The sequence below is a fragment of the Hoplias malabaricus genome, chromosome Y (assembly GCF_029633855.1).
Source record: "Hoplias malabaricus isolate fHopMal1 chromosome Y, fHopMal1.hap1, whole genome shotgun sequence".
Taxonomy (NCBI): domain Eukaryota; kingdom Metazoa; phylum Chordata; class Actinopteri; order Characiformes; family Erythrinidae; genus Hoplias; species Hoplias malabaricus.
The window spans coordinates 6,424,200-6,448,524 of record NC_089820.1 but is presented as its reverse complement, the minus strand read 5'-3'; the positions used below and the strand labels follow the sequence as shown (position 1 = coordinate 6,448,524).

The following is a 24,325-nucleotide window of genomic DNA, read 5'->3' as shown; positions in this document are numbered from 1 at the left end:
ATTGACCTCTCCAGTGCTTTTGGACTATTAGTATTAGAGTTTTTATATTAGTTATTGCCATACGGATTCAAAACATTGTTTTAATTTATCACACTTATATAGTCCTTATAAAGGCATTATTCATAATGTTTGTAAATTGATGAGATAAGAAAGTTTTATGCTTACATTCTAAAATTTCTACAATTTTATCTGTGTTTAGTGATCAAATCAAATTTTGTTTATATAGAGTTTTTTACAGCTGATGTTGTCACAAAGTGGTCTTACAGAATTGGAGCAAGCCAAAGGCAACAGTGGCAAGAGGCTAGAAACCTTGGGAGGATTCAAGACTCACAAGGGGTGGCCCATCCTCCTCTGATCAAACTACTGATAGAAATGAACAGTTTCACCAGTTAAGTCTGTTGTTACGCTACAGTGTAGTTAATATAAAGGTCCAGGTTTGCATGTCCTAACATCATAGAAAGTGCACTAAAAGTTTAGGGGTCTGTCTGAGCCAGAGGAAGTCAGATTTCTAAACATTTAGTCTCTCTATTTTTTTTTTCATATTGTTCCACTGCACCATAATTTCTCATTTTTTTCTAACTGCCAGCAACAGCTTTGGATATGTAACAGGTGAAAATGAGTCTTTATTTACTTCATTTGCAGTCAACATAGCAAAAAGGGATCAAGTATTTCTGATGAGGCTGGGTACAAGATAAAATTAGCAGAAGAAACAAGATTTGCAGGAAATAGGAAAAAGTCAACAGGAAATAACAGGGGTTTACAAAACTAAATGAAAAAAGCGACTCAAAACCACCATTCATCCACATGGGGTTATTCCACAAAGCAGGATTTCTCAGTTTATCTAAATAATGTACCTATGCCAAATACTTCCAGTAGGAAAAATGCTGAGGGATATTCACATTAGACAATCCAAAAATTTTTTTTTATACTCTTTATTTAGCTATAATATTTATGGGGCAACCTCCTGTCCCCATCATTTAAATAGCACACTAACATTTCATCTTCTGATTAAACTGTATCAGATGTGAAATAACCCAGTGGTTTTTGTGTGCTAGAGTTGTACCTATTTAAAATTATATTTTATTTCTTATTCTTTAATCAGATTGGAATATTAATTTATTGTTGTCTTAGATTTTACTTAAAAATCCTAATTAATCACATTCTCCTCAGAATAAAGCAGGCTGACTGTAGTGTAGCACTCATCATGCAATGGGTGTAATGAGGTCATTAACACCGTTAACAGAAGAACAGCTCAGATCTTAGGCAGCCCTCCCTCCCCTTCTCCTTCCATCTGAACCGTTACTATAGCAGCAGGGGGCTGATAATGAAGTTAGAGAAAACTAATGAAAGTAATTAAGTAACAGCCCAGTTCAGACTCTCATTCAGAAATAGTGGATTTTAACACCACAGGAACACACCAACCCAGTATCATGCTTAAAGCAATTAATGCACATTTGTTAAATAGAACCCGCATATCAGACTCACATTATGTGACACTAAAGGTTGAAATTAAGATGTTACTATTCAAACCTTGTATGACAGAGGATTATGATTAAAGTTAGTCTGTGTGTAGTGTTATCTGTCTATCTATCTATTTATCTATCTCATTTTTAATCAAAAAAATCAATTTGCCTGATTATAAAAATTATTCGAACTTCTATAAATAATGGAGTAATGTAAACTCGTAGGGTCCACTCTTGCAGAAGGGAGTTGAAAACATAATTCAAAGCTCTCACTTTCTCTTCAACACTGAGAAGAAGAAGGAGGAGGGGGAGGAGGACAGCCAGTGGGGTGATGAGGAGGAGGCAGAGGAAAAAGAGGGCGAGAACATTTCTCCCAGTTCTTTCCTCTCATTGGCTGTTTGCACGCTCCGGTCGACAAGCAAAAGCCAAAAGGTGCAGGGAGTCTCCAATTGGCTCTCAGTCTGCGGCTGTGTCCCACTGAGGTGCATTTGAAGCAAAGGCTCAGAGAGAGTGGAGCACTCTCAGCTGGAACTGGGCATAGAGTTTCTTTGTGTTATTTTGGGTTGGTTTTTGCAGAGGGAATCCATTAGCCATAAACACACTTGCCTGCAAAGAAGCAACTTGTTAACAATTGGTATTCCTTCTGCATTCTTACACCTTATTTTCTTTCAAGGTATAACTTTTGATTTTCTGGGGACTTTCTGCTCCTAGAAGACCGAAGTGAGTTAATTGGACCTTCACCTTCGAGATGAAGTCATTTGGACCCATGTGCCTGAGGAAGGTCATCGCCATGGTGCTGGTGGTCTTATCCCAGTCATCTTCTACCCGATCATCGGAGTATGAGTATGTGAGCTGGAAGACGGAGATGTACAACAATGGGCGAATCTATGACAAGCCCCCACAGTGTGTGGAAATCCCCGATGATCTGCGTCTCTGCCATAACGTTGGCTATACGCAGATGCTGCTGCCCAACCTCCTGGAGCACGAGACTATGAATGAGGTCAAGCAACAGGCAGGAAGCTGGGTTCCCCTCGTGCATAAAAACTGCCACCAGGGCACCCAGGTACTTCTCTGTTCACTTTTTGCTCCTGTGTGCCTGGATCGTCCCATCTACCCTTGTCGCAACCTCTGCGAGGAGGTGCGAGACGCCTGCACGCCTATCATGGAGGCCTTCGGATTCCCCTGGCCCGAGATGCTGACCTGTGACAAGTTCCCACAGGGAGACGTCTGTATCAGTGTACCCAACGCCACTAATATTTCTTCATCCGGTGAGTTGCTTGCAGTATGGATACATCAAGTGTTATCAAGTAATCTTTACTGTCTAACCTTGATGACTTGTGTGCTTTGGAAGGAAAGATAAGGTCAGATAAGATCATGGTTTTTGATCCCATAGGAAATTGCAGGAGGAAATCTTCAAGCCCATGGTGCAACACAAAACACGAAGCAACAAAGTGTAGATAAAATCAGTCTGAAACATATGCAGGGGCACCAGGGCACTCAAAAAGTGTAGGTTCTAAACTCCCAATATGCAGTACCCTCACATCTCTAAGGTGGTACACTCAAGTGTATATCTTATGTACCTTTAATAAGACACAAAACTTCACCATACTTCGTTATGACTATATAATGACTGCATAGCTGATTTTATAATTCTTGACTCCAAGGTTTTTATTTGACTTTATTTAAGTTACAAAACCTTTAGACCATTGCTGTCCCTTTGAGGGTACATTTTTGGTACTTTGATCTGTAAAGTAACATTTTTTCAGACTATGGATTCGTATTCAATAATATAATTATTCATTGTAGGTTTTAACATAACAAAAGTTGGGTGATAAGAGTGTTCAATAAAGAAATGCATAATATATTCATTCAAAATGTGTTGAAAATATTGTGTTAAGAAATATTAGGCAACTTGCATTCTTTTGAAACATTCCTGAAGTCTTTTGTTGGCACTTGAAGTATATTTTCTGTCAAGCATTTCTGTCTTGCATTTCCTTTTAGTGAAAAGTTCAGTTAATCTTTGCATTATGTTCAAATGGAACAACAGAAATTTTTCATTGGAATTTATAGAATTTCTGTCTCCTGTAAATGTATTATTTTGGAGATACAAGGCTTTATCCTGTAGTTCTGTGTTTCTTGCTACAAAGAATGAATTGACAGTTTTCCAACTATTGTCTAAAAGAATTTGGACACACTTTTGGCCCCAAAACGACATAAACACCTTTAAGGTTTGACTACTGGCATTTCATCAAAGCTTTATCCCCAGGGTAGGATAGTTTTTGGCAGTTGTTGTAGCCATTGTTGTAGTCAAACTTTGCATAACTGATATCCCTAAAGTGCATGGCACAGCTTCCATGTACCTTTTTCCTTTTTCTCTTGGGCCCACTGTTTAGTCTAGTTTAACGTCCCAACAGTGACACCACATTTTGCTCCTTAACAGCATGTAAGGGCATGTTAATGGTGCATACTGTATACATTTAGGGTCAATTTACCCACACTTCGTTTCTCCCACACCTTTTGCTTGGCGTGAGAAGTTACACTTGGGCTTTTTCTTAAAAGGCAGCTATGTTTTTTCAGTGGTCAGCATCTGTTTGCGACTTCACAGCTTCAACCAAACCACCTTTTGTCACATAAAAGCTTTGTTATTTCTTCTGAGATGGTCTGCTTTTGTGTGAATCTTTCACAATGTTGTCTTGAACTGGGGTATAGTCCAAATTAAAAGCCTTGCATGTTAAACTTTTGCACAGTGAATCGTGTGCTTCAATAGCAAATAAAATAAAAATGCAGTATATAGTTTTAATAGCATTTTTATTTTATCAACCTTAAACATACCATTTTACTGGGTTCATTCAACTCATTCAACATATATATATATAATGCATCTGAAAAAAAATATATATTTGGGTCATTCAGATTATTTAAAGTATTTATTTGAGTTGAATTAACCCAGAGTAAAATGGTATGTTTAAGTTTGATAAGCCATCTTAACGGTGTTCATATTAATTTTTAAAATGTTAAAATAATAATAATAATAATAATAATAGTAATAATAATAATAATAATAATAATAACAGGCATCAATTAATTCTCTGGATATATTAACTTCACCAGTTGCTTTACTTGTTCCTTTGTATGAAGAAACATATCCCTAAAAAATCATTTGACAGTTTTCCGATTTCCAAAGAATCAAACTAATTAGGTTTGATTAGTTAGGTGGCCCAAGTGCATTAAAGTTTTGAAAGTATATTATTCTTGATATTACAAATACTATAATTGTCATACTTCTTTATTTGCATTGGTTGTCTTAAAAAAAGAAAATCTGAAAAAGTAAAATAAAACAGGATCATTTGGTATTAGACCACACTGAAAAGTTGGATGTTCTAACACTTTTTATATATACATCCTCCAGAAAAAAGTGCCACATAGGAAAAAAAAAAGCAAGACCTTGATGGATTAATATCTGAGTGCTTGTTTAACAGCTGGTAGCAATTGATTGTGGGTGTTAGGTGAGGTCTAGCACAACACTTGGACATTGTCCAAACATTAAAAGCCATTATACAGAGATTCATTTTCCTTTACCTTGCAATAGCAGCACTTCATTCCTTTCTCCTGTCTTGCTTTCATTGTTTATATTTAAGGTACACAACTGGAATTTGACCACATTGTTGGTACACTGATAATGAAAATAAAAGGAAAATCTAAAAAGTCATCTTTCCTTACCTTCTTGTAGATGTTTAATTACGTATGAGAAAATATTCTTTTAAAATGATCACATCACATATATAACTCGACTGTGCTCCTGCAATTCAACTGCAAAAGTTTAGACATTGTTGTTAACGTACCAGTACAAAGTTAGTTCATATTAAAGGTTAGTATTAATATGTTTTAGGGTTTTACATTTATGGAAGTCAATGACTGACACTTTTCAACAGAAAAAAAATGTCTTGCAAAGTTGTGAACTTAACCTCCAAATTGTTGGGTGTACTTACACAAAGCCATGGCTGATGTTACTATTGAACTATTATTTATTAATGCATTGTTTCATTTTATCTTCATTGGCATGACAAGGCTTAAAAAACAGATTTTCAAACTGGTGAAAACTCCTATGAATTTGAAGAAGGAAGGTTTTAAAAGCTAGAAACCTGAAGCTTCCTCTAAAGAAGGGGGAGGCACGTTGGTCCTGGGGCATGGTACCCCACTGGGCTTCAGGGCTAGCTCTGTTAGCATCGCTTTTCATAAGCTAATGTAGGGAAAGGGGGAGTTTGGTGAAGCGCTGCTTTCTATTCATCTCATGGCACCTAAGAAAAAACTTACATCTCTCTCTCTCTCTACTCTCTTGAGTCAAATTCTCAGAACATTAAAAAAAGTCCATTTTTTATCCACTTTATCCTAAATAAAAGTATTTGGTGCCTGCTGGTTCTGACAGCAAAAAAAGAAAGTATAACTAGATGATGTCAACATCTCATAAATGTGGGAATTTCCAATCAATGTAGATAATTACAAGGTTGGAGGAGAGCGTTAGGATCAAATCCCACACAATTAAAAAAATACCTTTAAGGGGAAATCCCATTTTTTTCATGAATCATGAAAATGAATAAAAAAATGTGAGCTGTAAACCCTATCATTGCCAGTGGCTTGATGTGAAATGGTTCCATGGTCTTTACAACAGTGACTGGAAGGAGTTATATAGTGGGTATATATATATATATATATATATATATATATATATATATATATATATATATATATAGTGGGTAGCGTAAAATTTTTTAAAAATATTTTAAGCCACAGCAGTTAATTCTTTAGAGCATTCACAACCATTTCATGTAATAACTTTCGGTGAGAGATTCTGGATTAAGATGTCTAGTTCCATGTGCCAATAGTGTGAACATTTATGAGTCAGTAAGTTTCCACAGAAAAGAGCATTTAAATATATTACTTGAACAAGAAAGGATAAAATTATGGGGAAACACTTTGTTATCCTGTTAAAACTTATTGACTACATTGGCTGCTTCAGAGAAGATGTTCTTATCGTCTACATATTTGTCATCATTTTTTTTTTTTTAAAGTTTTGTCTGTAACTTTTTAAAGTTGGTTGTGTAAAAACATTTAAAAAAAAAAAAGGATACAACAGGGCATGGAAGTCATAAATATTACATAGTACCAAAACCTTTCTGGTTTTGGAAAAGAAAAAAAAAAACAAGCCATTTGTTGCCTGTTCATTTCATTGTTGTGGTTATTATTATGGTATTCAATTGAAGCTTGCCGCAAACCCAGAGAAGCTCTTAATTATTGGAAAGTTTCCATAAAAGCAAATGCCAACTTTTGGATTTCTTCAAAAACAACAATTTTATTACTTTTCAATCTTTTTAAAACTTAATTTTAAAAATTAATCACTTGCCTTGACCACAAATCTCTCAAGACATGTGGTGGTCTCAGTGCGGACAGTTTTGAAGAAGGTGAAAAGAAGGCTTTTCAAAAAACTCTTTTGATCTGTGTGCCACATTTGCAGGTTCGCCAAATTTTGCTTCCACTGAAATCACAACTGGCTTCATGGAAAAGAATCTGGAGATGAAGCAAAAGAAAAATATATAATCACTATCAGGACAAAGCACTGTATCTCTATTTTTGGCATAAGTTTCATTCATTCATTCATTGTCTGTAAGCGCTTATCCAGTTCAGGGTCATGTTGGGTCCGGAGCCCACTCGGAATCACTGGGCACAAGGCAGGAACACACCCTGAAGGGGGCTGGCATAAGTTTAAAAGTTTCAAATTATCTTTACACTTTGTTGAAATTTCAAGTTGAATGGACTATGAGAAATGCTTCAGGTTTGCTTGTAATCAAATCTGTTTACACTGATTTACACTGGACGTTCAGAAATATTTATTCTTCTGTTACCATTTTGGAGATACAAGGTTTTATTTGAATGACCAAGGCTGCATTATAGAGCCAACTGTTTGTGTCTCCTTTCTGCCATTACAGCCTTTAAACGCTTTTCCAAAAGTAATAATTTAAAGTCTAAATAGCAATATACATACCATCTAGGAAGTATGAAGAACGTCTCTCAATTATTCTCTGCTGTTTTTCTTGGACAGTGTACTTGAGACTGCACTGGAAATATTTTTTTTATATAAAATGGTATCCAATAACTGTTTCCCCTGATAACCATACTCAGGCAGTATGGCAATTCCCAACCACAACCATTGAAACTATTTGGCGACATATTATTGATAAATTGAATTATTTTACCAACCCATCCCACTGTCCCTGTCACCCTGTTTATAGGGAGTTATATACCAACAGTATGATTAACTAGGGAAAACAGCAGAATAATTTTTATAGCACTATGCTTTAAACAGCTAGACCAAACAGCTAGATCATCAAAAACAGTGTCTTTAAAAAAGTTTTAAATGGGGGCATTTAGTTTTTACATCAGAATTAGGCCAATTGTTGATAACAATACAATGACAGTCTGTCACTCTCAAAACCTGAAGCCACGTCTTCTTAATTATAAACACAGATATGGGCTTTCACTTACAAAAGTATAACAGCAGTTTAAATCTCAATCCCAATATTAGTCAGAAAAAACACAATTAGATATTTCCCCTAAATATTTTGGCCCTACAAACTGATTTTGTATCAATGGCACTTCTCTCAGCCTCCATCAAAGTCAAATCCACTGCATTCAATTCAACCTGGTCAATACTTTATAAGTTATACGACAGTATCCTCGCAAATCTAATTAATTTGAAACAAATGGCAAAACCAATACTAGTTTATTGCCACATACTACACATAATCATAGGCCTTTCTGCAAGCAAACACACACAAACAGACACACACAAACATCAAACAGTGGTGTTGTAAATAGTTAGCATTATAAATTTGGTTGCTGTTTAATAGCTGCATATGAATTGTTAAAAACAGTATACAAGAAACTGAGAATATTTTTCCTAAAGCATTGCCATATGTGTAATAACAAGGCTGTAGTCTTAACACATATTACAATGCTTTATAGAACTTCACCTTGCAAAGATGTGCTTGTTTTATGCAATGCTATGCAAATATTAACTATGTAAGAGCATTTATGTCAGAATTGATGAGCTATTTTTTATGTAACATCATATCGTATAAATGAATGTATAAATACTTATGTAATGTAAATGACAAATGATGACTGTAATCTCATATATCAGTTTAAGACCCCTGTTTCCATGACTACAGGAGGCCTACTTTGCTTTAATACTTTTTAATGCTCCCAGTCCAGGGGTCATAGGGGTCTTTTGGGGTCTTGTCCCAAGTCTACTGCTCCTTCTTTCACAGTAAGCTGGGTAACAGTTGTTGACATACATGTGTAAATGATGCAGTTTGGGTTCTGTTGACCACAAAATTACCATAACACAGAAAGAAAGTTGGGGTGTGGGTGTGTGTGGGGTAGGGGGCGGGGTACAATGCTGCTCTAAAAGGGAAGTAGGAGATATCTTGGCCTTCAGCTCATGGGCTATGGTTAGCGTGCATAGAAATAAAATAACAAATGAAATGTTTGAGTGAATATATATTTGAACTTATGGAAATGTTTAACCACAGCTGTGGTCAGCATACTAACCATTGTGTAATAACAAATTATTAATAGTTAATTCCATGAACGTGCATCTCATTAATGCATTTCATATCAATGCAAGTCAATCATGTGTTTTGGGTATTTCATAGGCCTATACAGCTCAGTTTATGGAAGTCCACCTTACTGACGGGAGTAATTGGAGTAACATGGCATCACTGTTCTACATCATATGACAACATCACCTGCTCTTCCTTATGAAAGGACCAGTAGAAATTGTCAACAATTTTGGACATATTGTCACGTAACGCAAAAAGTTTCCCCTGAAAAGTCACTCTTCATAAGACTCCTTATAAGATACTTTAAAAGCATTTATTTAAAATGTTTAAATAAACAGCCTTTTAATAAACAAAAAACATTCTGCATGACCAAAACACTGGGCTACTTCTAGTTCAAAGACTAAAGTGTATGGGCAGAACAGGGATCTGATCTGAACACATCTGACAGGTGGAAATTTCTGTCCTGAGACTTTTTCTTCTTCTCTGTGACTTGATTCCACTGCTGTTTATGGCCATACACAGACTTTCCAAAGACACAAAAGAAGAGTAGACCAGGGCCTGGCTGCTTTTGGAAGCTGAGGGGAAGACATTTGGTCTGTATTACTGTGGCTCATGGTACTTATGGGGTGTTGCTTTGCAGTGTTATTGCAATGTTATTGTCCCTGACATCGCGCCTTATTCTCTTTTTCCCAGGTTCCTCTCCGGTCTGCCCTGCCTGCGACCACCAGTTAGAAGCAGACGCTCTTTTGGAGCACATATGTGCCAGTGATTTTGGTAAGGACATCAAAACGAACACTGTAACACGCTATTTCTCTTATTGTGGTGAAAACTGAGACATTATGTTCAATGCAGCCAAAGGCCTTGTGTTCCCATTAGCATAACTTTGGTGAGAAAATTACTGGAGTTTTAGTCCAAATCCAGCACATACTGTATTTTACAGATTATGTTTCAAGTATGGTGCCCCTCTGAGGTAGAAAAACCAGTCTATTTAGCCATCTTGTATATCTAAAAACAAAACAGACATGTTGGTTCCTAAATTATATACATTATTAGTCCATGTCTGTTTTCTTTATGAAAATCAGTGTGTAATACAGTGTCAAGGTTGACGGAACCAAGTCTGTTTGAGATTACTCTGTAGCATAGCATTATATAGCTCAGCTTCAATAGTTTGACAGAATGTATGATTTAATAACATATTAACGTTTTAACTTATCAGTGTTCTCATACCACAACCATGTTCAACCACTGGGAAACGTTGTGCTGTCAAGTACTAGTCACTGATCTAAAAGCTAGAAAATATAATGTTAACATTAGTGAACTATTGCATAGAAAACAGTGATGGGCAAGTGATGAGCAAGTTTTCCTTCTCATTTGACAATTTCTGTTATTTAAAGAATAAATTATCTCCATTGCAATAATGTAACCTTTTTACTTCATTCAGTTTCTAACTGAAAAGTCAGTCCAAAGCAAAATATTTTTTAAAGGTTCATGTTGCCCTTAAAATACATAATCAGAAATGGAGAGTTCCTAGTCTTTGAACTGCAGATTCTCAATCATAATGTATGATAGTATGTATATCTTAGACATAGATATAGGTAAAATAAAAAATTATGTTGGAGTGCCTATTTAACAACAAATGTTTTGAATTGTGTGATGATAAAGACATGCATTTTACACAATATTACCTGCTATAAATAAGCTTTCATTCCTAAGACCTTAAATACCATGGTGAATAGCTTTAGCAATATATTTTAGACAGTAACTATATCCTGGTTAATCCACATTTGTGTAAAGTGAGAACATTTTTTATTTGGTTTTTGGCCTAGTTTGGATGGGTACAGAGTCACACTATTGGCAGCTTCTTTCTATGCATTTAGACCAGTCCAAATTTTGCATACTTCCAGAGGCATGGGATTAAATAAGCTGCTTTTCCTTCATTTGCCAGATGACACAGGTCTTCCCATATTCTGTCCTGCACAGTTAACCAGCAGAGATATAAGTAGCAGTGACATTGAAAGCAGTATACTTTTTGCGTGGTCTAAAATTTGTAGCTTCAAAACATTTTACAAACATTTTTCTTACATTTTACTAGTAAAAATATTTTCTAGTATAGACTTTAAATCATTAAAATTTGGGGCCATTTTATTGGAAATTGTGGCACAGTGCAATGATAGTTTGTAAATAGAATTAATGATATAATTTGCAAAAAATATTTTGAATATTAAGGTACACAGTCTCTTTTGGATCAAAATAGAGTGGATGGAATAAACGTTGTTAACTTTCAAGACAAATGAATAAAACTAGATATTATTCCATTTCTATTATCCTTTTGATGCAAAATTTTGATGCAGTGAAAACGTCAGCTTGTATTTAAGAAAATTTTATAGAAAGTGCAGTTCCAAAGGATTTTCCCCATGGCCTTGTACATTGCTGTCAAAAGTTCTGATTTTACAAGCAAACAAGATGACTGTACTTGGTGCTTAGAAAAACAGCTGCAGGTCCTTTTCAGCCCTCGTAAATCCATGTCACGGTTTGGATGACCCTTTTAGAGGCCACTACTCTGTAACTAATGAATTGAGGTAATTCTCATGGGTCCTAAAGCCTTTATGTGGCTGTCACTGGCAGCCGTAAATTGGGATGTTTGTTTTCCTGTCTGGACCAATGCTCAGGACAACAGCAGCAGAGCTGACCTTTGCTCAGGGGTCCTGCTGAGTCAGGGGAAAGTTAGGGATACTCATTATTAATTGTTTTGATGATGCCAGAAAGGATTATTTAGGGCAAAGCCATAGAATACTCTCTTGAATTGATATTTAAAAAATGTCTTTTTAAATGCATATGGTCACACAATGCATTGGTTCTACACCAAACAATTATGTCTTTTTCCCATTTTACAACACTGAGAATTAAGTATATAAATAGGTAAAAATAACAGCTTTTCAGAATAAAAAACATTCTTTCTTGATATATATATATATATATATATATATATATATATATATATAACATTTATTTTACCATTCAATAATAGTATCAGCTTTATCTAGAAAATTTACGGCGAACACTTCTTTATGCTCTCTTCTTTCTCTTCTCCTTTGGCTGCCAAAGTTTTTTTTTTTTTTCTTTTAGCTAGCATGTGCTGGGGCTTAGCCCTCCAGACCTTCTGCATTAGCACTCATTCCAGGCTCCCTCCTGGTTCCTTGGGAAAAGTGAAAAAACAAGCCAAAGTCTCAGCGCTAGAAACAGTCAATCAATCACCCCAGGTCTGGCAGCACATTCCTTTCTGGTCTACCTGGTCCTGGTACCCCGCGCCAATGATGGCACATTAACAGCCAGCCTTTCCTCCTTAATGAAGATGGATGGTGTTTTGGTTTCTTGTCACGGTAGCGATTTTGGCTCGATTTCGGAGCAGAAACCAGAGAACCAAAAGCAATGCTTACTGGAGACAGCAGTTAAACAAGCCCACAACGGTGGCCATTAGAGACCATCCCAGTGGGAATAACCCCCTGACAAAAGGAGGGATGCTGTGCTGGGCTCTTCCTGCTCTCCTACTGCTCTCCTCCTGAGAGGGAAACAAATGCTGGTTTGGGTTAAACCCATACAGAAACCATAAAGCCTTATTCAGGCAGGGAGTCCAAAGGGCTAAGCCATCTTTTGGCCAGAGATTTTTTCTGGAGAGCTTTGTGGAATCTAGGCCTTCTGGTAAAACACTGACAACCCCCTCAGTGACCCCCGGGTTGAGTTTAAAGATGGCTATTATCAGAGGTCAAAGGAGGGAACATGGTGTCACTATTGACTCATCAACATTGTGTTATTGCCAAGTTACCACAACAGATCTTACTGAAGAGTACTTGTAGGGTACTGCTAAATCACCTAAATAGAAGTAAAAAAGCATGTCCAAAAATGGTACTTAAACAAGATTAAAAAAATAAAAAATCAACAATGGTTTAGCAAAACTACACAAAACTATGTGTTTTGAACAAAGCACTAACTTAGCACTTACTTGACTTATTTACAGTGGTATCAAAATAATTTCTAAAGTGAGATTAAGTGTTTAAATCTCTTCTGATAATGGATGTTGAAGGAGGGTACAACCTTTGAAAAACCATAACTGCATTGTGGTCAGTTTTTTGCAGGCTAGCTGGAGCATACAGATGAAAGATAAAAGTAGCAAATGTAACAACTGCATACCTTGTTGTATCCCTATAACCATGGCTTTTGTTTATACATGTTCATTTTCAAATGACAAAAAATGCTTGGTCAGTTGAAGAAGACATGATTTAAAAGCTAAATTTAGCAAAATAGCTGTCAATACAGCTTACCTTTAGCTTGTCGTCTACGGTAAAAATTGTTAAAAACCTGCCTCTAGCATCCATTTTTGGCTACATAAAGACAGAACATCATCAAATATGTAATATGTTAATCATAAATCAAGTTACATTAATGAGTGTTAGGTTGTGTTAGCTTTAAAATCGGAGACAAGGCTAGCTGCCAGATTGTTATACATTTGGATTCCCAAATGTTTGATCATGTATTTTTTTGGAATGAGAGGACACTGATGAATGATGACAAAAACAAAATATTGAACTACATGATAACTGATATTTAGACAGGCTGAATACTTTGTGAAATGTGAACTCAAATAAAAAATATGATTTAATGCAACTAGACAAAAAAGAATTAGAATTATATTGATAATTGTAACATGATTCAGTGGGATAAGCCAGTTTTCCACTTTAAATGTAGCATCTGCCCCGTAATTCCTAGTGCTCTGAATATAGAATACAGCTGTCTTCCCTGAGGCTACTGTTAACTGGCAAATGTGTTCCATATGAATTCAGACGTATGTAAACATTTTTTTTCAGGCTAATGCTATCTGCATAATTTCAGAATGTTGTAAATCCTCACCAAAGTTGTAGATGTTGGAATTTGGACAGTTAAAACTATTTAAACATCTGGAAGAAGACCTTGGTTGACCCTATGGTCAAAAAAAGTCATAACTCCTTATTATCAGTCAGGTTAGCAAGGCATGACTAGCAGAAATTTCACATACCGTAGACAAAGATAACCTGACATGGTGTTTGATCCTGACACACTAACCAGACCCCCATACTGACCCCTGTTTTTATAAACACCACTTGTCCAGGTGCTCCAAAACCTGATCTCATAACACTTCCTATCTAAATCTAACTACAACTACAATCTAACTACAACTACAATCTACAACTATGGCATAAATTTAAGTATAAATGTTTAACACTGTAGAAAATCATCATAATTACATGTATAACAATCTCATGGCATATGACATCAACTGTTGATAGGAACATGATAAACCTTATGAGTTCTGTATTCATTCACAAGGCTTAATAAATGTATTCGGCATACATAATTTCTTATATTGGACGACATAGGGGTGCTACAGGTAGTGTCACTGACACACAGCTCCAGGGTCCTGAGGTTGTGGGTTCAAACCCCATCTTGGGTCACTGTCAAGAGTTTGGTGTGTTCTCCCTGTGTCTGTATGGGTTTTCATCAGGTGCTTTGGTTTCATCCCACATTCCAAAAATAATTATAAATAAATAAATAAATAAAATATTCTTGTTGCTATGTGGATTGGCTGTGCAAATTGTCCACATTTGAGTGTGTAAGTTGTTGTTCAATATCCTGTGATGGACTGGCGAAATGTCCAGGGCATGTTCCAACTCTGGACCCACCATAGCCCTGATCAGGATGAAGTGGTTACAAAAATGAATGAATGAACAAACTAATATAATGCATAATAAATTAAATCATGTGTGTATGACACATTTGACACATGGGTAACACTTCCTTTGCATCCTGTTTTCCTAAGGCATTACTGGCCTGAAAGGTGAAGTCTACGATTTTGGGGAAACCTTGTTCTCTCTGGTTTGTTTAAGTTCAGAAGCTGTGTGTCATTTAAGGTGGAAAGATATGTTTGTTGGGGGGTAAACAAATAAATGTTGTTTGTAAGTGGCTGAATTTGAACTTGGAATTTGGAGGCATTTCCACCTTAAGTGATCAACATTACCATTAAGTAGTTTCACATACAGGCATAACACATAACTTCATTAAGGCTGCATAATATATTATATCATATGCCAATAATAATACCATAAGACCTTGTTATAGTGTATTATAATATCTACAGTGTTCTTATGAGCAAACATTATAACAAATTATGAAATCTAACTTTGTAATACATTATGTATGCCATGTACCATATTATGAATGAACATTACCTTATGAGTCCAAGAATGATTTGGAAGTGTTACCCACTTCTCTACTTGCATACTGTTTGCCAGATCCCGTTGTAGTTAATGATGCATGTAGGGTGGTATGGCTGTAAATGCAACTGGTTCTCCACGGTTTCTGCACACAGTAGTCATAAGGGAAGAAGTGCCTTGGACATGTTGTTCTCCAGAACTTCCCCCTGCTGGGTTTATGGCATCATTATGGCAACATCTGAGAGGCTCTTCCACTGATGGTGAAGATGAGGGATGGGGACATGGGTTAAAAGCTAGCCATCACTAGACCTTTGAAGAAATGTATGTGTGGTTGGACAACAACAGTCCTAAAACCTTTGGCCAACTTGAAACCTGGCAGTGCAGATTTCCTTTTGAAATTAAGGAGATTACTATGAAGAGTGCCTCCGTTTCAGGGTAGTTACAGCCACTAATATTCTGGGAAGACTTAGCACAAGATGTTCACAAGTTTTGTGAAGATTTGGTGGCATTTTGCCACTAATTAGTTAGGTACTAATGAGAGTTACTAACTCATCCCAAACTCATATTTTCGCTGTCCAAAGATAAACACATTAACATGCATCTCCATTTTTGTTGATTTTTAGTTTACTAAATGTAAAGAAGGGCAGCACAGTGATGCAACAGCTAGTGTCGCTGTCACACAGCTCCTGCGGTTGGGTGTTGGAGTCCCACTCCATGTGACTGTATATAAGGAGTTGGTGTGTTCTCCTCGTGTCCGCATGGGTTTCCTCCGGGTGCTCCGGTTTCCTCCCACAGTCCAAAAACACATGCTGTTAGGTGGATTGGTGACTCAAACATTTCCATATGTCAGAGTGAATGTGAGTGTGTGTCACTCCAGGGTGTGTTCCTGCTTTGAGCCCAGTGAGTCCAAGCTCCAGACCCAATGATACCTAGAAGTGGATAAATGGTTACAGACAATGAATGAATGAATGAATGAATGAATGAATGAATGTAATGATGAATGGACCAACAAAAATGCTCCAAAATTACTTCCATTGAAAGTTAAAAAGGTTATTTCCTCCTCCTATTAAAGTTAGCATTTTGTCTATCACTAATTATAAACCTTTGGAAACATGCAGTATCTATATGTGGAACACTCCTTAAGTTTGTTTGGGGAGAGGAAATAGGTTGTAGTGACAAATCATTTGACAATGTGTTCTATGTGTCTTGGGCACGTTTTGAGGCAGTGTTTGAGACAGATGTTCTCCTGCGTCCCTTGTTTACTACTATAATGAAGTGCTAGGACAACACAGGTCAATGCTTGGAGAACAGAAAGCTGACTGGGCAAATATTTAGCAAAGCTGTCCAGGATGATGGACTTATGTGGAGAGAGAGAGTCCAGAACTCATGTTTCAGGCACTGCCCCTTAGTGTTTGGACTGAGATAACAACTGTATGGCTCTTTAATGTGTTGTAGTCTCTATAACAAGTCCAAATATTTTCATAGCTTTTCATGGAGATGAATGGATGTTAGTTGGATAAAGTTTGTCATTTAAACAGCTATGGATATACTGTTAAATATTACACAGTCAAATGTTACAAGGCATCCAACATTTCTTTAAAAATGAATGCTAATAATAGATAATATCTATCCTTCTAGGATGGCTTTAGGATTTGAAAGCTTCAGCCAGTGATATTGGATGGTGCTACAAACTCCAGAGAACACAGTTCCTCTACTCCACAGATCCACAGCCCAGATTTAGGTTCCAGCATTGGGTTGTGGAGCAGTCAGACTGTGGTTCTTGTGAGTGATAGAGCTCCATCCCATATCTTTGGGATGAGCTACAATGGCAGAATTTATCATCCAACTTCAACACATGGCTGACAGGTGGCTGAATCCCATAAATAATTTCTTATTAATAATTCTTAATAAATAAGCTTTTCCAGAAGAATAGAAGCTTTTACTGCATGGAAGAAGGAACAAAGGTCATATTAATAATAATAATTTCATAAGAACTGCCCACTGACATTTGGCAAGTAAGTGTGTGCTCATGATGTGCAAGATTTGACCATAACTTGCCCTTTTTGAGACCCAGGATTAAGAGGGAGGCCAAATACGTCTGTTGTAGTTACCTCGGGCCATTGGTCAGCAACAGTTAGGTATTATGGGAATTAGCCGCAAAGCCTGCGCTGAAACACAGCATTGACTTTGCTAAGCACTCTGTGACTGCGTGGATTACAGCTGCAAAAGCTGCGAGGGGCAACCAGAGTTCACCTGAGAGTTCAGATGGAATTTAAACCTCCGCTAAGTGCTTTTCAAGGGTGGGCTCAGAGCTGCAGTTTCCCTCCGACTCGAAAACTCTGAGGCTTGATTTTTTTTTTTGTTTAAATTCCATTAAACTTTAAGCCCTCTTAGAGAATCAGTTCATAGAGCTGAGACTCCGGATCAAGCCCTTAATCCCTTGCATGTGCACTGTTAATTCCTGGAAAAGAGTGCCGTAGTCCTTCGGTGGTGCTAATTAGTTGTGAGTAGGTGTGAGATGAGAGATGGGGTGGCGGAGTTCCTCTTGAAACTTTGCCTGGAAGACCATTCCATCTTGCGGCTCATTGAGATACCAAAACAGGTCTTCTGTTCCCTGTCCAAACTTTGCGACAAAAGTAATCCCAAGTACACTTTTTGGCTTGTTGAAAATCCCTTTGGGTCTCACTGTGTCTCTGCCACTTTCCAGCTTCTAAGGGGCTCGAATTTAAAGCTAAGTCCAAGCACAACTTTCTCTGGCAAACAGTGATCCATTACATTTACACTGAGGATGTGTAAGTCAGGGTTCAATGGCATGCAGGAAGGATTTGGTTTCATTGTGGTCTGCTCACTGACAGCAGATGGAGACTGATCAGGCCGTTAAAGACCAATTAGCAGTAAACCTCAATTCAGATGTCTTCTCCATAGAGCGCTTTTCCACGGGTCTTTGAGACCAGGGCGACTAATTGGGACGAATTCCTCCAAGGGTGCTACAGGGTCTGAGGTTCACTGAAAGGTCAGCGATGCTGGACCTTCACAGACGTTACAAGCAACACGTTTTTCTTCCCCCTAGGTTTCAGCCTCTGATTCAAATGGACTCACCTGAGAAGTGGTCATGGCTTGAAGAGGGACCACCAGGGAGTGTACTCGCGCAGAACCCAGGTGGTAGATGGTTTAGGAAGCCAAAAGATTAGGAGGTTAAAGAGAGTTTAGTGAAAGATCAGGAAGATTACGACAAATCTGAGGAGGTGGGCTGAGATTATGGACGGAAGGAAACATTGAGAAAGAGAAAGAAGTCCCCCCCACCCAGTTGCTCCTTGGTTTTGTACAAACAAGGTTCAGATGCCTAGTGGATTCAACTTAAGCTTACTAAGAATTGAAAGGGTTAACCACTAGGTTTTTATCTCAAATGAAAATCCATAACTAAACCAAATATCAGTATAAACAGCATGTTTTTTTTACCTTCTTGAAAGAGCTGGAGCCATTCCAATAACTGGATTTTCCAATCTTATTTTGAAAAATTGCTGGGCAAATTGCTGAGTGTAGAATTTATTCAAATGTTGGTTTCATCCAAAGTACCACACTAAAAACTAGTGATGCCTTACAATTTGAAAACTTGTTTAATCTGGTCTTAAATCTGATATATCTGGTATATTTTCATATTTTGTAAACATAATAATAATAAGAAGAAAATGACTGAAAGATATTTTATGTTCTATGCACATTTATGAAGTGAAATGGTGTCACACTAACATTTTGTCTATTATTTAATATTATATCAGACATACAAACAATTATATAGATACTTTTCTTATTTAAGACATACTCTTGAAAGAGTTTTGAGACACACTCTTCATATTACTTGCCAGTGTAGATAATGATAGAGATAATTCCACTTAATAAATTTAGTAGAGACAGTTGAAAGCTGTTTTGACACAGCTTTATCAGATTCAACCAGGAGATTTACGCTGACATTATTTGCAGAAATTTAATTTTTTGCATTAAGTCCCATGGGAAGAATATTGACCCTGCACTGAACTGGTCCACATAGCACACTAAGCTATTAAGCTTGACAACAGAACTACATACACTAATAAAAGTAAACATGTTGTTTGAATAAAATCCCTTCTGTAAATAATATCACTTGCTTGGATATGAGTAGTTGCTGTTTTTGCAAAAACTAGCAATGCTTTCCAAAACTAGCATTATGGTTATTATATCGTTATGTTTTTTGAGGCATCTGTTCTATATCAATATGGAAATTTCTGTTGAAACAGGTTTTAACTGGTCACTTATATTAACCACAAATCTCTCTGCCCTATATAAACATTTGCACGGTAAAATAAACTAGAGCTTCATTCTGACAGCTCGGCTCATGTGTTGTACTTCACCGTGTGGCTGTCTGGGCTCAGAAGTGGAACAACTGGGGCACCTGAAAAATTGGTTTGAGGACAAGAATCAAAGAGGGAAATTTTCCCTAAAAGGTGCCATATGAACGTAATGAAAGGGTACCAACGAACTTTATAAGTATATTCAAGCCAAGGACCTACTTTTTTTTTCTTAACCCTCTTATATTACTGGACCAATGCTCACATTAAGCAAACCACAGGGCATGGCTACCTGTTCAGAGACACTCAAACAGCTAGCCAAGAAGCACTGATCCTTGCCTAACTGAAGTTACCTCATAACGCGGGTCTTCCATAGAACAAGTCTGGCAGATTCAGTTACGTCTGGAGGGGCTTGGGGCAGACAGGCAGCAATTTGTGTCATTCCTATCCCCTGGGAATGGAGAAGGCAGCAGGGGCAGATAGATTTACATGGCTACTGCTTTATCTTGATGAAGATCCTTAAACTTGAGTCTGGGACAAAGAATACTCAGGTCATTATGAGTGCCCCGGGACCTTCTAGGGAGGACAGAAGCTTGATATTGGTTACAAACCCCCCATTTCTCCCATTTCTGACCTTACCCTCCCTGCTCCCTGGGTTACCTACTTGTCTAATTTCTCTTTTGTGGTTTTGCTGGGGGCTGGGGGTGATATCCTCTTGCAACTCAACCCGTGCTTTCAGCTTGGCCTTGCTGGACCTAACTTATACCTTGAAGGGTTTCTGTAAGTATTCAATGAGTATAAACAGTAAAATACAAAAACATTTGACCAGTTCATAAAATGAGAGAAAGCCGTGAATCTCTTTGATTTGGTAAGTTCCAGACCCCAGTGTTGGCAGAACTACAAATCATCCGTGCCATTTCATAGAACCTATCCACTTTATTTTGAAACACAGAAGTAAGCAAAGGCTCTTATTTGTTTTTCTGTGTGACACTTCCTGTTCACTGTGTTAGTTGTTGGCCAGAGTTTAAAAAGCAATGAGAGTTCTCAAAATACCACACAGACAGAAATACTACAAAGACAAGTTTAACTCTTTGGGAGACCACAGAGCCCTGGCTCATCATCCTGCCCACTAATGTTCCCTCTGATAAATATATCATAATACATTTAAAATAACTAAATTACATACTCTTGAAAGAGTTTTGAGACACACTCTTCATATTACTTGCCAGTGTAGATAATGATAGAGATAATTCCACTTAATAAATTTAGTAGAGACAATTGAAAGCTGTTTTGACACAGCTTTATCAGATTCAACCAGGAGATTTACGCTGACATTATTTGCAGAAATTTTATTTTTTGCATTAAGTCCCCCAAAAACATTCAAAAATTGATATTTAAATTCAAGACTATAGTTTGGCTTATATTATAAGATGAGCGCTGAGCCCCTAATTTTCCTCAGAGGAGGAGAGAAAGACACCCACATGGCTGATCTGGAACAAAATAAAACAAAGAGGAGTGCCAGAATGAGTATTAGTGGTTAAAATAACTGGAAATGGTGAACAGGAAGTCTTACACAAAATGGACAATGAGGCTCTAAGAGCACCAAAAATGAGTTGGATAAGTTACTCATTTGGAACATGGGGGTTCTCCGCTAGCAAGACTAAAATGGCTAACAAATATTGTTAACTTCAGGTTATGGCTTGGCCATGCAAACTGCAAACAAGTAATTGGATGCGGGCCAACAAGTAGTATCTAATCCCTATATTAGTTCACTGTCTGTGAGGAGTTTGTTGTGTTCTCCCTGTGTCTGAGTGGGATTCCTCCAGGTGCTCTGGTACCTACCACAGTTGGTGGGGAGAAATTGCCCAGAATTGAGAGTGTGTGAATGAATTGGTAAGGGTATGAGCTCTGTGATTGACTAGCGCCCTGTCCAAAGTGTGTAGCCCAATGTGCCCAGAGATTCCAGATGTGCTCTGGACCCACCGCAACGCTAATCAGGATAAAGCAGTTACATAAAATGAATGAATGAATGAGTATTTGGATTTTAGCACGTAGTTTACACAGTGCTATTTGTTTGAATATGAGTTTCCATTACTTGCATTGTAGCTCCACTGCAAAACTAATAAAGCAAGCTTTGGATGCCAAACACATCTTGGCTGATTTTTCAGGATAAGGGAGAGATTTGTTGCCAAACTGTCAATGTTCTGTGCAAATCTTCCAGGTTCACTAACAATTTAGGTACAAAGAGTTCTCTGAAAAGGACACTGGAGGTGAGCAAGTCTGGAAAGGGCCCAGGTCTTTGGTCTGCAAGCAAAAGAGCCCATTCTTTCCCATCCTAGCCTGTTAGTTAAGAGCCTGTAAGTTTTGCTCAAGGGCTGCTCTGACTCTCAGTCTCAAGCGTATATGATTTCATAAGCCTCTGTCTTTGTCCTCTTCTCTCGGCAGCCTTCAAGGCCAAGATCAAGGAAGTGAAACGGGAGAATGCCGACCGCAAGGTGATCCTCCAGAAGAAGAAGAAAGCCCTGAAGCTGGGATCTCTAAAGAAGAAGGACCTGAAGAAGCTGGTCCTCTACTTGAAGAATGGTGCCGACTGCCCGTGCTCACAGCTGGACAACCTGGGCAACATGTACCTCATCATGGGCCGCAAAGCGGACAAGCAACTCCTTATCACCGGCATCCGCAAATGGGACAAGTCCAGCAAAGAGTTCAAAAAGACCATGAAGAAGATGCGGAGCCACAAGTGTCCTGCCTTTGAGAATGTCTTCAAATAATCTCCTCTGCAGTCCATCTTACTTCAATGAACTTGCACATCCCAGCAGATCCCCAAATAATACTGCCCTTCCAACTTTCCCCCATTTTGTTTTATATACAGTATATATTATATATTTCTATGTGTATTTTCCAGATCAACACTTGGGCCTGTGCTGTTTAAGATAGAGGACTCTGAACTGGAGTGATTCACAAACAGCTGATCCACTGTCCAGCCAAGCAAAATATGATCGCTAATGTATATATCCATTGGTTGTAAAATGACCAGAATCTCCTTGAATGTTTCTGTTCCTTCCCCTTCCTTCCTATAAATGATATTCCCATAGTTAGTTACCCATACCTGAGTTGGCTTAGGTTTTTTTTTTTTTTTTTTTGATTGTTTTCTTGTATTTTACACTGTGAAATCTGCACACGAGATTTTCTGCGAGCCTTGAATGTTCTTTTCCATCGCCAGAAACTTTTATTACTTGTTTTTTTTATTATTGTGCACTCTGTGATAATTTACTCTAACCAATATTCAATAATCATTTATTCAGTACAATAACTTTTGCATACAATGTCCCACTGATTCTAACGAACGAATCAGTAGCTCTTTGCTCTGTGTGATTAATCCTAGTGATGCATTGATTCCAAAAATTCAGAATTATGAGTGTCATTAATTGATATATTTTAATGGTAAAAAAAAAAAAATCAATATTTACCTTATTAAAAACAGAGAAGTTCCTTCTATGGTGATGCCTTAGCATCTGTTAAATGATGTAAAAGAAGTGTTGAACTCTTTTTATTCATTCAACATCTTGAGAAAAATTGGCCAAAGGATAAAAAATAAATAAATAATAATAATAATAGCAAAAATAAACTAAGCTGATTTTCCTAGACAGGGATTAAGCCACATCCTGGACACCAAAAATCATGGAAATTCTCCACTGAAAGGAATAAATATATAGTCCAGTCCTACATTTAGTCTTCATTTGGAAAACTGACCAAAATCTGTTCTACTGGCTAATACGTTAGCTGCAAGCTAACATGCTAGTCATGATAGAATGCTATAACCTTCAATACCATATCATAATGTTACATTCCTAGTAGATATGCCTTGTCTTCCACTGATAAAAGTACTGTTTATAATGCTAAATGTATACAAGCTATAGGAAATAGTAAACTGCCGTTTAGATTTGAACTGTTTCTATCGCCAGGTTTGCTACTTTTTTACACTTATAATGTATGACATTTGGCAAACTGTCCTATCCAGAGATCCTTATAATTGTAATCATATTACAGATCTAGCAGAACATAGTGTTCTGAGTCATGCCCAAAGGCTCTTCATGGTGTAGAGCACTGTACTTACAGCAGTGAGGATTTGCACCCAGTTATACCCACTGTGCTACACCATTCACTTGGGCTAAGATTGGACTTGACCAAATGTTTTGTTCCCCAGTTTAGGGAATGCAATGCCAACACCCTGCTGACATATAGCCTCTAGCTAACAATTTGCTAACATAATGCACAACATGTCTATGATATTAAGCATATTTTCTTGTTTCATTTACAGTGTTAGCACTATTAGCTCGATTTCTTTTGTGTGCCCTTTGTAAAATGTTGCCGATCACTTTTTGTACATAAAATTCTAACACGGATATAGAATAAAAACCATGACACAAACATAGACTGACGTCATTGCCCATTCATCTAACATTCAGTGGTGTAATTTCTTGGAATTCTTGGAAAGTTCTCATTCAAGGAACTGTAAGAATTAGCCCCGGGTCAATTAGTCTCACTCCTTAGGCAACATCCAGCACAGGTTACATCAACAATGGAGATTTATATCAACGCTGATCATGGTGAGTCCATTACAGCCATACAACTGTTTTTTGTGTTTATTTTTTTTCCTTGAGTTACACTCT

At 37.3% G+C, this 24,325-nt stretch overlaps 1 protein-coding gene across 1 annotated transcript; it reads left to right on the top strand.

Moving 5' to 3' along the window:
* The first annotated feature begins 1,962 nt into the window (after window positions 1-1,962).
* On the top strand, window positions 1,963-24,074 carry LOC136679129 (secreted frizzled-related protein 1-like). The gene is made up of 3 exons (XM_066657436.1): window positions 1,963-2,731; window positions 9,776-9,856; window positions 22,098-24,074. Exons 1-3 carry the CDS (start codon window positions 2,212-2,214, stop codon window positions 22,421-22,423), a joined length of 927 nt encoding a protein of 308 aa, XP_066513533.1. The 5' UTR covers window positions 1,963-2,211; the 3' UTR covers window positions 22,424-24,074.
* Window positions 24,075-24,325: the final 251 nt, after the last annotated feature.